The following is a 14606-nucleotide window of genomic DNA, read 5'->3' on the forward strand; positions in this document are numbered from 1 at the left end:
AACAGCCCTGCCTCTGCTCTGTGCCAAATCTCAGTTCCTTGTTTGTCTTGGCAGTGCGAGGTGCCAGGGCAGAAAGATCCTATCTGCCTCGGGCTGTAAACAAGTCTCATTCCTGCCCAGGATGTTGCGGAGCCGCCGGGCGCGGATTCAGGGCTCGGCCCCACCCCCGCCCAGGCACTGCACACAGGAGGATATGGTGGCTGTGGCTGTGCCCTACCTCTCTTCTCACGAGAAGTTCCAGTAATGGCGCTGTGGGCCTGAGGAGACAAAGGCTATGGCACCCCTCCCCCCCAGGGCACATCAGCCGTGTTGCTTTGCTTTTTATGCAATTTTTGGAGGACTGAGGTTGTTCTGCTCTGTATCCCCTCCCAGCCACAGCCCACAGCACCCTGCAGTCCCTGGGGTTGCCTCGGTGCAGCTGCCCCAGTCCTCCGCCCAGCTTGGGCGGCCTGTCCTAGCCCCCAGCTGCTGGCTCGCGTCTCAGGCTGGGTGTTGCAGGCGCCTTTTGTGCCCATTTAACTTAGTTCTTTTGGTCAAGGGGTGCTCGGGGCAGATCTGAGCCTTGGAGGCTCCCCCTCCGTACCGTTGCCCTCTTCATTGAAGAGAGGACCCAGCGAACGAGCGCTAGTCCTGCTTTGCCGCTCCCTTCCCGCGGGATTGGTCCCACACTGTTTTGCTTTTTCTTCTTTCTTTTTTCCTTTTCTCCTACCAGATTTTTGGCGTCTTTGTCTTTCGAAGAGGGCAATGTTCTGTCGGAGTTCCGCAGGTGCTCTGGTTGGCTGAGTGGGTCTGTAGATGTGAGTTTTGGTGTATTTGTGGGAGAGGGTGAGCTATGAGCATCCTTCTACTCCTCCATCTTGCTTCTCTCTTGACAGTTTCTTTTTAATCTTTTTTTTTTTTCTTTGAGATTTTTACCAGGATCCTGAGTTTGCAGTTCATGTTTGGTAACTTGACTGTGTGAGGTTGTGATTTCCTCCTCATAGCACCCCTCCTCTCATAGCCTGGTTGTATAATATTCAAGGGCCTGTTCTAGTTTACTGTTGGATGTTTGAATCCAAAGAATTTGGAAGAAATTCAAAAACGCAATGTGATGGAGGCAACAAAAGCATCTACCTAAAAAGCTAAGGTAGCTTGATAAGGCATACTTCTGGGACCAGGAGATCAAATGTGGAGCTGGATGGATTTGTTATTTCCCTGCCCTCTTGTCAGTAGGCAGCATTGAAAGTAAGGTGTGTGAAAAGGATAGCATTTATCTTGTCTTTTTCTGGATGTGTTTAGGGCACAGTCCCACATCAGGCAGTTGGCCTGTAATTAGAATGGGGTGCTGGGCATTGGGATATTGAGATGAAAGCGATGTGACATTGGCTATCCAGTGAGGGCAGGTGTGTTCCAGGCAGAGGAAATGGTGTAAGCAAAATCCTGGAAGATTGAAAGAGAACCTCTGGCCTCTGGGGGAGGGGGAGGTGGGATTTCACTTTGGGGATCAAGGCAAAGAACTGTGTGGTGCAAGTAGGTCAGAGGAGGCAAATGAGCAAAAACTTAAACTCTAAGAGGGTCCTTTCCCTTACATGAACTTGTTTGGTGTTCTCAAGCAGGTACGTGAAGTGAGTCAAGCAGGAACCATTGTATTATCCCCATTAACTAAATGAGGAAACAGATTGATAGTGATTAAACTACTTCTCAAGGGCACAGAATGAGTTGGTGGCAACATGGGGCCCAGAACCCAAGTCTCTGAGATTCTTACCTCAGAAATCTGACAAGGCAGCTCGTTGTTCCTCTAAGGGATCATTATTCTGCTGTGATTTGATGGTTTAGAGCATGGACTTTGGAGAGAATCTGTCCTGGATTCTGCCACTTTGGGCAAATCACTTCCAATTTCCCTGACCTTGGTTTTGAGGCAAATAACAGTGCATTCCTTATTGAGTTGTGAGTATTAATAGGAATATGTGGCACAGGATATTGGGCACACAGTAATAGTCAAGATAACTATCACTATGTAGAGCTTACAGTGTGATGTGTACTTTCCTAAGCACTTTATATGTACTAACATATAATCCACATAACAGTCAAATGCAGTTGATAATGTTATTATCATCATTTTAAAGATTAGGAAACTGAGGCACAGAGAGGATATGTGAGTTGTCTGACATCAGTCAGCTTGGTGAGCACAGAAGTGTATTTTTTTCAATTTTTTTTCCTTTGATGGAGTGGCACAAAGTGGCACTTATGGCAAGTACTCAAAATAGAAGTGTTAGAATTGGGGTGCTCCTATCTGGTACAGTGGGTGGACCAGATGACACTAAGTAGTCCTACTGGTCTGATCATCCTCAGCTTAGCAAATGGTGCCTTAAAAAATCATCTGACCATCTTTGTATGGCATTGGCCCCTTCTTATAGCTTTCTTTCACTTCATACACATTCAGAATGGACTCTGATACATCTTCCTGCCTAATTCGAGGTTGGGCATGGCAGACTGTTGCCACTCTCAGCTTCCCATTCCTCCAACAGGAAAGCCCTGCATGGCTCCCTCACTCTGAGGAATTCCTCTTCTAGCCCTGGGCCTTCAGAGGTTCTGAGCTAGTATGTGGGCCCCTCAGGGAGGAGTGTTATACCTAAGTTCCAGGGTACCCCTGAGGTGTAATCTGGAGTCATGCTAGTATCCCTGAGCTTTCTTTCTGAGGTTGTATTATTAGAAAATATTTCTACTGAACTCCCTTTTTCTTTCTCATCCCTTAGACTGGACAAAAAGTAGTATGCTTGAGAATACCGTTTCTAGCTACTTGTTTCTTTAGGCCACTGCCTTGCCTCAGCTGTTTGCCTCTAAATGTTTTGGAGGAGGGGTGCAGGAGCCCCACCCCCCATCTCTAACCTTGACTTAAAGCTTTTGAGTGCAAGGCTGAGATCTCAGCATCATAGTATCAGGGCTAGGGCCTTAGAGATCATCCTCACTTACTTCATTTAACAGCTGGAAAAACTGAGACCCAGAAGAAGGGACTGACCCACCAGTGACTTTTTGGTCTAGAGAGAGCATAATGTAGTGGCAAAAGTGAGAACACTCTCTGGAGCTGCAGAATTGGGGCTGGATTGTGGATCTTTGGCTAACTAGCTGGGTGATCTTGGTTGATCACTAGACTTCTTGGTACTTGAGACAATAAGATGACAGCAAGAATATCTATTTCCAAGGGCTATTGTGAGACTCAGAAGAGACAGAGTGAAAGTACGTAGCACAATGTCTAACCCCTATAGGTGTTCAGTAAATACTAATTCTCCTAAGTCAGAACGGTCACTGCTCTTTGTCCCCATGGCTTGCCTTGTGTTCCATGAGTTCTGAGCATATTTAGATTAGATTCCTCCCCTGATATGTAAGCTCCTTGAGAATAGGACCAAGTCTGGCTTGACATCTGACATACACCTCCCACTTATCTCTGACCTATCAGAGTTACCATAAAGAAGAGGCCCTTGGAAACTCTGTAGAATAGAATTAGCTGGGAGTTAGGTGTCTTGGTGGGGTTTTTTTGTATGTGTCTGTGTTTGATTCTATGTAGCAACGAGGATAAGCAAGTTGTTCAGGCTCTGTGGATAACAGACCCAGGAAGCATGTGTTGATAAAGTTTCTAATTCAATCAATAGATTTTAATGAACTGAGAAAAGAAGAAAAATTATTATTAAGAGGATGAATGGTTTCTATTTCTCTCCCTCAATCATCATCTCTTCCTTTTCCTCCCCTGTCTGGGTTTACTTGCTTGGGAAGCAAAGAGACTTCTATAACCTTCTGAGGTTTACTCTTCAGGTACAAGAAAGAGACTAAAGACTAGAACTGGATGAAAAATTAGAGTGGAAAGAGAGATTCATAGAGAAAAAGAGGGAGAATGAGAGAGAGACAGACACTGATACTGAACCTCATGGTAGCTAGTGCCTCTGGGGCCAGAGAGCAACTGGCATAGAGGGACTGTAGCAGTCCTGGATAGTAAGGCTCACTAGACCTCAGGGTAAACAATAGTATGGATTTTTCTAGCTCATGAAGCCTTTCAGGGATTTCCAGGGGTCCCTTCATCTTTTTTTTTTTTCCACCAGGCCCTTTCTGTCCTCTTCCTGTCCCAGCCTATGCCCAGACCTAGGTGCCTCCAGGCAAGTGACAGGGCCATCCCTCCTGCTTGGCTGCCTCTCACTATCACATGTCCTTCCCAGGGTGAGGACATCCTAGACAGGAGCTCGGAGCTGATCTACACTGGGGAGATGGCCTGGATCTACCAGCCCTACGGCCGCAACCAGCAGCGGGTCTTCTTCCTGTTTGACCACCAGATGGTCCTCTGCAAGAAGGTAACCCCACCCCTTTCTTCCCTGAGATGGGCATCTCAGGGTACACCAGATCCTCCCTATCCATCACCCCCAGCTCCCAGTGAAATGGGCTAACCCTGCTGGGTTAAAAATAGACAAGAGATGGGCAGCAATTCCATATCAGGATCACTAGTATGGCTGACTTATTGGCAGTGAAACTCTGAAAATTGGTAAATTTTGTCTTGGTATCTTTTTTACCCTTTACCCTCCTGCCCTTCTCACTCTCTTCTACCCACAGCTGATAGCCTGTTGGTTTGCAGCAGTTGTTAAAAAATATTGAAATATTTCTACTCCAATTGGTGAACAGTGGCTTCACTGAGTACCTCCCCCCATTTCTACTCTAATGGCTCTGGCCATCTGGCTCCTTAATGCCCTAGGAACCAACAAGGGACCTCCTACCTTACCCTTGCAGGTAGGTACATTTGTGATATAGGAGTTTTCCTTGTTCCCCTACCCATTTCCTATTCAAGGTACACTTCACATCCCAGTAACTCTCAACTGTGCTCTTCTTTACCCTTCCTTACCTATAATCCATTTGAAAAGTCTTGCTCTTGTGATAAACCCCTGCCTGACTCAGATGAGTGTTGTTTTCTTGGTATCTTCTCCTTGGCAAGTAGGAGGATGGCATATGTTCTCAGCCTGATTCCTCCTGACAAGATACTGTTCCCTTTATCTCCTCCCTTAGGATAGGGAGTTCAGATCACTTTTGGCTCCAGGGACTGGCTGGGATGAATTTGGGACTAGAGAAAGTAAAAGAGGAGGGAAAAACCAAAGAATGCTTAGAGTAGCTTTTTAAATTCACCACCCTACTTTTGGCTCTTTCTACATAATCCAGTCCCTTTCTTCTCTTTCTTACCCAGTAGCAAATGCCCCTGAAAGGGAACCAAGTCATAAAACACCAGATTAAACCTTTTCCATCTTTTCCAACCTAGGACATGAATCACACATTTGTTTAAATCTTTGTCCATTTGCCTTTGACAGTGGATTGAGGGAAGAAATTGAGTTTTGAGTCATGCTGTCTCAGTGTTTGCGGCTAAGCTTTAAATGCCAGTTCTGGAACCAATAGCTGGCTAGTTAACAGAGATAATTACTACCTTGGTCTAGAGCTGACCCTGGTAGAGAGAACTTTTATGAATCTAGAACTTAGCCAAACACCCAGGCCTCTTATAAGCTCCCCTAACTCTTCCTTAGACTTCCATCAAATCAGGAGGCAGGATTTTTGAGGGTTAGTTTAGGTAGCCAAGGAAATTTTCAGCATATCTGCCGTGTCACCAATTGTCATGTGCCACTTCTTCCCCTTGAAGCATGTTTACACTCAGAACAACCAGTCCTAGGGAGATATAGCAAAACTATTAGGAAGCTAGTTTATTTTGTGGTCACCCATCACTCAGACTCTTGTTAATTTGGGCATCTTTCAGCCAAGGCTAAGATTACTTTAAGTAAAATGTGAAACTCGGCTGTAGGAAGCAGTAGTTATAGTAGACAGGGCCAGGAACCAGGACACAAAATGGTGAGTCAAAGGCTAGGAATAAATGGAAGAAACAAGATGAACAGAGGGATTAGTTCAGGAGCTAGTGTTACCAAACTCAGGTCTGGTTGCTCACTGCTCAAAAATTATACCCAAGATGCAAGTGTTGGTAGAAAGGAAATTTGTTTTTAATCAGAATGCTGGTGATCTGGGGAGATGGTGAATTCAGTGTTCCCCCAACACCATCTCTGAAGATTCTGTTCTGCTATGAAAGTTTTAAAGGAAGAAGAGGAAGTAATCTCAGTTAATCACTGAGCTAGGGGGTCAGAGTCATTGCCATCCCCCACTGCGTGCAGGCTTGTTGACTTGTGATCTTTCTTTAGATGCTATCTTGTTCACACAGTTTGTTCATGAGATTACTGAAGGGGAAGCTAGGGAAGAAATCTGATCATCTGTTAATTACTTATTCTTTCTTTGATCTATGGAAAAATCAACAGGTTAGGCAAGGTATCGTGTGATCAAAAGATTTGAAAAGTGTGCTTGGACCAGAGATGAATGAGCATGGGGCCCCCTGATTTAAAAGTTAGTTACAGTGTAGCTTTGCTAAAGTGACAAGAAAAGGGGTTTCCTACTGAGGGTGGTTTCCTGCAAAGAGCTGCTTTATAAATCCACCCCCTTTCAAGTATAATTCCATTTCTATGGGATTATGGGTAAAAGTCTGACTTCTATAACTGCTTTATGCTGAAAAAAAGTCTTAGGGTGAAAGATACCAACATGGAGTTGAAGCATCTCTTTGTTGAAAAATTTAGTTGCCTGTTTACATACATGGGCAGAGCAACCTATAGTTATTTTGATACCCACAAAAATATAGATTATTATGAGCAATAGTATTAATCCCATTCTCTTAAGGCCAGTTCTTAGAATTGTGCTAGCCTTAGATTCAGTATTGCTCAAGATGGAGCAGCTTATTTCATGGCTGCAGTCTGGTCATCATGCAGTTAGCTTTTTTCCTCTGGTGGCAGTTATAGTACCTGTAAAACTACTCAGGAATGTGCATCAGACACTGAGTCTGTGGCTTTGTTGTCCTAATCACTAACTTCTTGAGCCTGCTCTTTTGTGACTCTGGGAGATTTCAGCTTATCTACAAACAAGAGGCAGGAGACATGGAGGGCCTTTTTACTTGGGGGTCCCACAGAGTTCTACTTGATTCCAGTCCCCCCTTTTGTTTGATACATCTCAGTTATGAGGAGGAGCAGGTTCAGAACATGAAAAGGAGTAATGTTTTGGATAGAGCTGTTAATCGTAAACTTGACAGAGGAATGCACAGGGTCCTGCTCAGTTTCACCAGCAGACACTGCTTTGAGAATTGTTGGCAGTGTCTGAGTCTTGACACAGCTTAGAAAATTGAAGTTCTCTGCAATACAGGAACATATATGAAATCACATCCACAGTGACCGCCTAGTTTTACCTTGGATGTCTAAACCATAGCTACTCCATTCTTAGTTTCAAATGCATTTCTTTCCTCAGTGGCCAAAGTAGATGTACAATGCATGTCCAAAAGGCCACAAAACAGTTCACTTTGGTCAGTAAAGTTTAAGTTAAACCATATATGAATAGGAATGACTTCCCCATACCTCAATATGTGCAGATTCTTCCATCATTTCCCCATTTGATTGCAAATATTTCAATAGAAAGCATTGACAATCAAAATATCTGTCCCTCAACGCTTGGTTGATGGCTCCTGCCCCAGGTTCAGATTCTGTCTCTCTGTGCTAGGCCTCCTTTATATTTGCCTAGTTATCCACATTGGAAGCAAACTAGTTAGATATCATAAATAGGCTCAGAGGTATGTTAATGGGGAAACACTTTATAGGCCATACATTTTATCACTTACATACCCAATTGTTACGTAAGTATTGTACATGCGCTTTTAGCAATAGACTTAAAGTAAGCAGTGTTATATATCATGAGTAGTTATACTCTGTGACAACTCCATTAGAGAATTCTTTTCATATCCTAAATACTGGGGGCAACAGTGCAGTTAAAAGTAAAACAGTAACTTTCAGTGTTGATAGACAAACATTTGGTAAACAGTTCAATTAGATTAGTATGATAGGTCTTATAGGCCTGGTCCAGACTCCTGAGTCAGCTACCCACCACTGTTGTTTTCTCTTCTTGTTCTGGTGTGAACGTCATTTGAGGTCAGCAGCCCCCTTGACAGGCCAGTCCAATGTAGAGGCCCTTCTCAAGTGGAAGATATGAATCCAAGTCAATTTTATTTAGTTTCATTGCACATGAGCTGGTTAACAGTACCTGATAAGGGTCATTTTATTTAGGTTGGAGGCAGTCCTTTAAATGATGCTTCTTCCAGTATAGTTCCCTGGCTGCAGGTCATGTGGCATCTGATTTTATCCAAGGGTAGACCGCTGTGATAAGCCTCAGAAACAAAGTTAGATTATCCCAACTTTACTGTAATATAACAAAGCAACAAAGAGCCATCATCTGGGGAGTGAGTCTTAGGCAGTAAATAGTGACCCTAGTTAACAAAACTAGAAATTAATGTCCATTAAAACATAGTCTTTTTCTCTCTAAAATTACCCTAATTTTTTTACCAAAAATAGACACATTAAGCTTAGTTTTTTTTTTTTGCAAAGTGAATCTGGTTAATTGATTATATAGGCTCTTTTATGGCTGTGCTGGAACTTTTCATAAGGAATCTTAGATGAAACTTTTTAAAAGGCCTTTAGGAAAGCCATACCATGGGCTAGTCACAGATTTCATTTTACAAATTTGAATGAGTTCCTCTCTTTTTAAGGTCCCCAAAATACCTTGAGATGTTTGCACCTATTAAGATGTGGCCTTCCTTATTTACTTATAAGTCTGCTGGGAACATGTGTCTCCAGTTTCTGGAGAGATCAGGTAGAGAGGAAAAATGCTTCAATTCTACTTACAAAGGTATAATTTATTATTTTTGGTAGCTTTAATTGCATATTTAAATTATAATCCTCAACTCTTAAATCCTTAATTTCTAGTGAAAACTAAAAATTAAGCAATTATGAACTGTCTTTTACATTAGCATTTTTATATTCATCATCAGCACCTTCTGAACACCTTTAGTTTCTCTGTAAAGGGAAACCAATATTCAGTAATTACTATTTCAATATCTTATTTTATTTAGGAATGACCTACTATTCAGTAAACTTCTATCACTTAACTCAATTTAGCATAACTCTAAAATTTCAAGTTACCAAATATCTGGAGAGCTCATGTTCAAATAGATGCTCCTGAAATATTATTTGTAAGTAGTTCACCCAAAAGTTCTTATCTCATTTGCATTCAACTTTCTTATAAGAATTTCATCACACCAAGTTATTTTTCTTGCTGGCAAATTTGCAACAGCTATAAGAAGATCTTATTTGACTTCTATTAAACCTATGTACAATAAAAACATTATACCTAATATTGATGACTCTAAAGACACGTCTATATTAAATAGATCAACAAATGTAAACTAACTTTAATACCAGTTATTAACTTAATATTGAATAGTTCCTAGTTCACATCAAACTGAAACTCATCTTGGCTTCTTTCTTTCATATTTAGAAATACTTAGTTTGTAAGCACTTACTTTTAAATGAGTTAAATAAAGCTCTTTTATAAGTTTAATTTTGGTAATATTTTCCAGAGGTAGAGACATCTCATATGTATAATATGTACACGACATATAAACAGACAAAACTAGAGATCTAATAGCTTTACTTTAAAAACATTGTTATGAATTAGGTATTACAGTATAAACTTAGTTTATAAATAACAGTTGGAATAAATTAATTTTGCTTGCTCAGATAGCTAAGGCTTATTATTTGTGGAAAAGACTTTTAAGATTTGTATTTGTCCTTGATAAAATCTGAGGGATACTTTCCAGCAGTTTGAGTTTACAAATGACATTTTTGCTCTTTTTTCTTCAGTCTCAAGGATCACAGTTTGATTAGATAAGCTCCTGAGAGGCCCAGGTAGGTCATTTACATCTCAAAGGCACAGGAAGGGGGGGAAAACAAGTTCTCCCTGAAAGACCCTTCTGTCAGGATCAGAATTTTAAAGAGATGGTTTTACCAAACTGCATAAACAAACAAACAAACAAACAAAAACAGTTTTGGAGTTTCAAAAGAGTTTCGTCTTAACCATTTTTTTCTCTGGAGTCTAAAGAATATTGTGGCCACACAATGTTGTAATAAAATACTATCTTTCTCTTCTGAGCTAGTCTCATAACTAAAATATTTCCCATTTCAAAAGACAAAAGGCAGACACAAAACACAAATACATAAATCAAGCTGGCTGGTCACAAGCTGAAATTCTCCCTAAGCCCAGGAGAGACTAATTCAAAGTCTCATTTGAACACTTCCTTAACATAATGGACTGATGCTTGTTGGGGTCAAATGGCTGCGATCTGGGACAGACCACAAAAGGGATTCTGGCTGGTGCTAGCTCCAGTGGACTTACCCAGTCCTAGAGCCTGTCAACTCACAAAGGTACAAGTTTCCATTTCCATCAACCCAAAGGGAAAAGGCACCGTATTGGGAGGGAAAAGATGAGGAGATTCCTAGAAATAATTGGTTTCTGCAGCTGCTAAGGGATCTCCAAAAATTTCCCTTCCAAGGCCAGCTAGCCATGAATAGCTGGCTTGTGGCGACTGTCCTGGTGCATTGCCTTAGCTGGTGGCCTTACTCCCAGAAGCCTGGAGGAAGTAGATGCCATGAGAGCACATCTCCACATTGGGCACCAAAATCTGTTACCAAACTCAGGTCCAGCTTCTCACCACTTGAAAATCAATACCTGAGTGACAGTTGTTGGTAGAAAGGAAAATTGCTTTTAATCAGAATGTTAGCCGTCTGGGGAGATGGTGGACTCAATGTCCCCCCAAAATCATCTCTGAAGATTCTGCTCATCCATGAAAGTTTTTAAAGGGAAAAAGGGAAGTAATCTCAGTTAATCATTTAGCTAGGGAGTCAGAGTCATCACCATCCCCCACTGTGTGCAGGCTTGTCGACTTCTTATGATCTTTCTTTAGGTGCTGTCTTGTTCACACAGTTTGTTCATGAGATTACTGAAGGGGAAGTTAGAGAAGAGAGCTGGTCATCTGCTACTTATTCTTCACTTCTATTTCTTTGATCAAAGGAAAGAACCAACAGTAGTCAAGGTATTGTGTGATCAAAAGATTTGAAATGTGTACTTGGGCCAGAGATGAGTAGAGCATAGGAGCTCCTGGTTTAGTTAGTTAAAATATAGCTTTGCTAAAGTAACAAGAAAGGGAATTTCTTGCTGAGGGTGGTTTCCTGCAAAGAGCTGCTTATTCTAGGGGGACAGTGGAAGACTAAAATGGAATGATGAATCAACTCCAGGACAGCTAGTAGGAGCCAGTGTTTAAGGAGAAATCAGAATTCAAGGCAGGGCTGGGGGTTCATGCCAGCCAGGCTGGTAGGATGGGGGAAGCAGACAAAAGGATTGACTGAAAACAAGGGAAACCTTGAAGCAGGCATAGCTTTCCTCCAATGGGAGCCTTCTTGTTCTAGCAAGAACCATGGGCTCTTCTTCCACAGCAAAGCTAGCCCACAGTCTGGAGTATAAAGACCACTAACTCCACATATCTGGGCTTTCTTGACTCTGATATCTCAGAGGCTATTAAAACTATATCTGATGTTTTTCTTGAGGCTATGGTTGAGGATTTATATTTGGTACCTACAGTAGGCCTTTCTGTTCTGCAAGTAGGGAGTAAACTTTTGAGAAATGAACATGGGGCCAAAAGAAGGTATAGAAAGAGACAAAACCTTTTGTCTGGAGAGTTGTTAAGGGACCTCGTGCCATTACTATAAAAGACTCTCTTCTTGAGCTAAAAGTGGAAGAAATGGACAAAGCTTCCTGGAGGTGAACATTCCTTTGACAAAGGAAATCTACAAACAAAAGAAAGGAGAAGGGCCAGGACTAGGGCTAGGTGAGTAAGGCACTCAACTCAGGCACAGAGTTAAAAAGGACACCCAAAAGCACAGTACAGGGAAGTAAGGGGATAAGGAAGCTAAGTAATCAAATGTGGCTACATTAAGGTTTCTGATAAGCTCATATTTTAAAAGGAGGAAACCTGGGCCCCTAGCAAATGGCTAGATAATATGTAACATTTTATATGTGATAGGATGTTTAGTAGGTAAGACAGAGATTAGTTTCATGGATCCTAGAAGAGTCAAAGTTAGTTTTTAAAAATGCTAAGACAGTATCAATGATTTCCAAAGATCTGTTTAAAGAAAGAAGAAAAAAGAGGTAACCTCTATGTCATTATCGCCATTGAGCTTGTCGAATTCTGTAATAGATTATTAAACAGAGAAAAAAATTCTAAAAAATTAGAAGGAGATTTAGTGACAGGGACTTCACATTGATTTCCTAAGAGCAAGTCATGTCACATAAAACCCAGTTTCTATCTTGCCAGTAACCAGTCTAGTTGATGGGAGTATTAAACTAGACATAGAATATCAGAATTTCAGCCTGGCACTTAGATTTCCCCACAGTTTCCTTGCAGATAGAAGAAATGTGGAGCAGTAGATAAAGCATAAACTATGTGGTCAGACAGTTTGGGGCTTATTAGTTCCAGTACTTACTTAGCTATATGATTTCAAGCAAATGACTTTTCACTTTCTGCACCTCCACTATTTTTTTAACATTGTTTATTGATTTATAGTCATTTTACAATGTTGTGTCAAATTCCAGTGTAAAGCACAATTTTTCAGTTACACATGAACATATATATATTCATTGTCCCATTTTTCTCTCTGTGAGCTACCATAAGATCTTGTATATATTTCCCTGTGCTATACAGTATAATCTTATTTATTTATTCTACAACTTTGAAATCCCAGTCTATCTCTTCCCACCCCCACCCCCTTGGCAACCACAAGTTTATATTCTATGTCTGTGAGTCTATTTCTGTTTTGTATTTCTGTTTTGTTTGTTTGTTTGTTTGTTTGTTTTTAGATTCCACATATAAGCGATCTCATATGGTATTTTTATTTCTCTTTCTGGCTTACTTCACTTAGAATGACATTCTCCAGGAGCATCCATGTTGCTGCAAATGGCGTTATGTTGTCAGTTTTTATGGCTGAGTAGTATTCCATTGTATAAATATACCATATCTTCTTTATCCAGTCATCTGTTGATGGACATTTAGGCTGTTTCCATGTTTTGGCTATTGTAAATAGTGCTGCTATGAACATTGGGGTGCAGGTGTCATTTTGAAGTAGGGTTCCTTCTGGATGTATGCCCAGGAGCGGGATTCCTGGGTCATATGGTAAGTCTATTCCTAGTCTTTTAAGGAATCTCCATACTGGTTTCCACAGTGGCTCTGCACCTCCCCTTTATCATCTGTAAAATTCAAACTGGGTTAAGGACTTAAACATAAGACAGGACACAATAAACCTCCTAGAAGAAAACATAGGCAAAACATTATCTCAACTACATCTCAGTAATGTTCTCCTAGAGCAGTCTACCTAAGAAATAGAAATAAAAGCAAAAATAAGCAAACAGGAACTAATTAAACTTATAAGCTTTTGCACAACAAAGGAAACTATAAGCAAAACAAAATGACAACTTACGGAATGGGAGAAAATATTTGCAAAAGATGAAACTGACAAAGCCTTGATTTCCAGAATATATAAATGGCTCATATGGCTTAACAAGAAAAAAACAAACAACCCAATCCAAAAATGGGCAGAAATCCTTCCTAAATAAGCAATTCTCCAATGAAGAAATATGAATGACCAATAGGCTCATGAAAAAATGCTCAATATCACTAATTATCAGAGAAATGCAAATCAAAACTACAGTGAGGTATCACCTCACACCAGTCAGAATGACCATCATTCAAAATTCCACAAACAATAAAATGCTGGAGAGGATGTGAAGAAAAGGAACCCTCCTACACTTTTGGTGGAATACAGTTTGGTGCAGCCACTGTGGAAAACAGTATGGAGATTCCTTAAAAAGCTAGAAATAGACTTCCCATATGACCCAGTAATCCCACTCCTGGGCATATATCCAGAAGGAACCCTAATTCAAAAAGACACCTGCACACCAATGTTCATAGCAGCACTGTTTGCAATAGCCAAGACATGGAAACAACATAAATGTCCATTGACAGATGACTGGATAAAGAAGCTGTAGTATATTTATACAATGGAATACTACTCAGCCATAAAAAATAAAATAATGCCATTTGCAGCAACATGGATGGATCTGGTGATTGTCATTCTCAGTGAAGTAAGCCAGAAAGAGAAAGAAAAATACCATATGATATCACTCATATGTGGAATCTAAAAAAAAAAAAAAAAAAAGTCAAATGAACTTATTTACAAAACAGAAAGAGACTCAGAACAGAAAACAAACATGGTTACCAGGGAGGTGGGGGAAGAGGGTGGGAAGAGATAAACTGGGAGTTCAAGATTTGCAGATACTAACTAATATATATATAAAATAGATAAACAACAAGATTATACTGTATAGCACAGGGAACCATATTCAGTATCTTATAGCAACTTATGGTGAAAAAGAATATGAAAACAAATATATGTATTTTCATGTATGACTGAAGCATTATGCTGTATACCAGAAACCAGCACAACACTGTAAACTGACTATATTTCAATAAAAATATGTATATGCAAAACAAACAAACAAAATCACATTGTATACCTTTAATATTTTTAGTTTTTGTCAATTAAGCCTCAATAAATTGAGGGGAAATGCAAAGCAATTAGAATAAT

General features: G+C 40.6%; 1 protein-coding gene across 11 annotated transcripts in view; it reads left to right on the plus strand.

Annotated features, from left to right (window-relative positions):
• ARHGEF9 (Cdc42 guanine nucleotide exchange factor 9) overlaps positions 1-14606 on the plus strand; it is a 165137-nt gene that overhangs the window by 120231 nt on the left and 30300 nt on the right. For all 11 annotated transcript variants that reach the window (XM_010995344.3, XM_064483093.1, XM_064483091.1 and 8 more), the window contains one exon: positions 4188-4319. In XM_010995344.3, the coding sequence (XP_010993646.1) occupies positions 4188-4319 (132 nt within the window). The remainder of the gene's footprint in view (positions 1-4187; positions 4320-14606) is intronic.

The sequence above is a fragment of the Camelus dromedarius genome, chromosome X, assembly GCF_036321535.1.
Source record: "Camelus dromedarius isolate mCamDro1 chromosome X, mCamDro1.pat, whole genome shotgun sequence".
NCBI lineage: Eukaryota > Metazoa > Chordata > Mammalia > Artiodactyla > Camelidae > Camelus > Camelus dromedarius.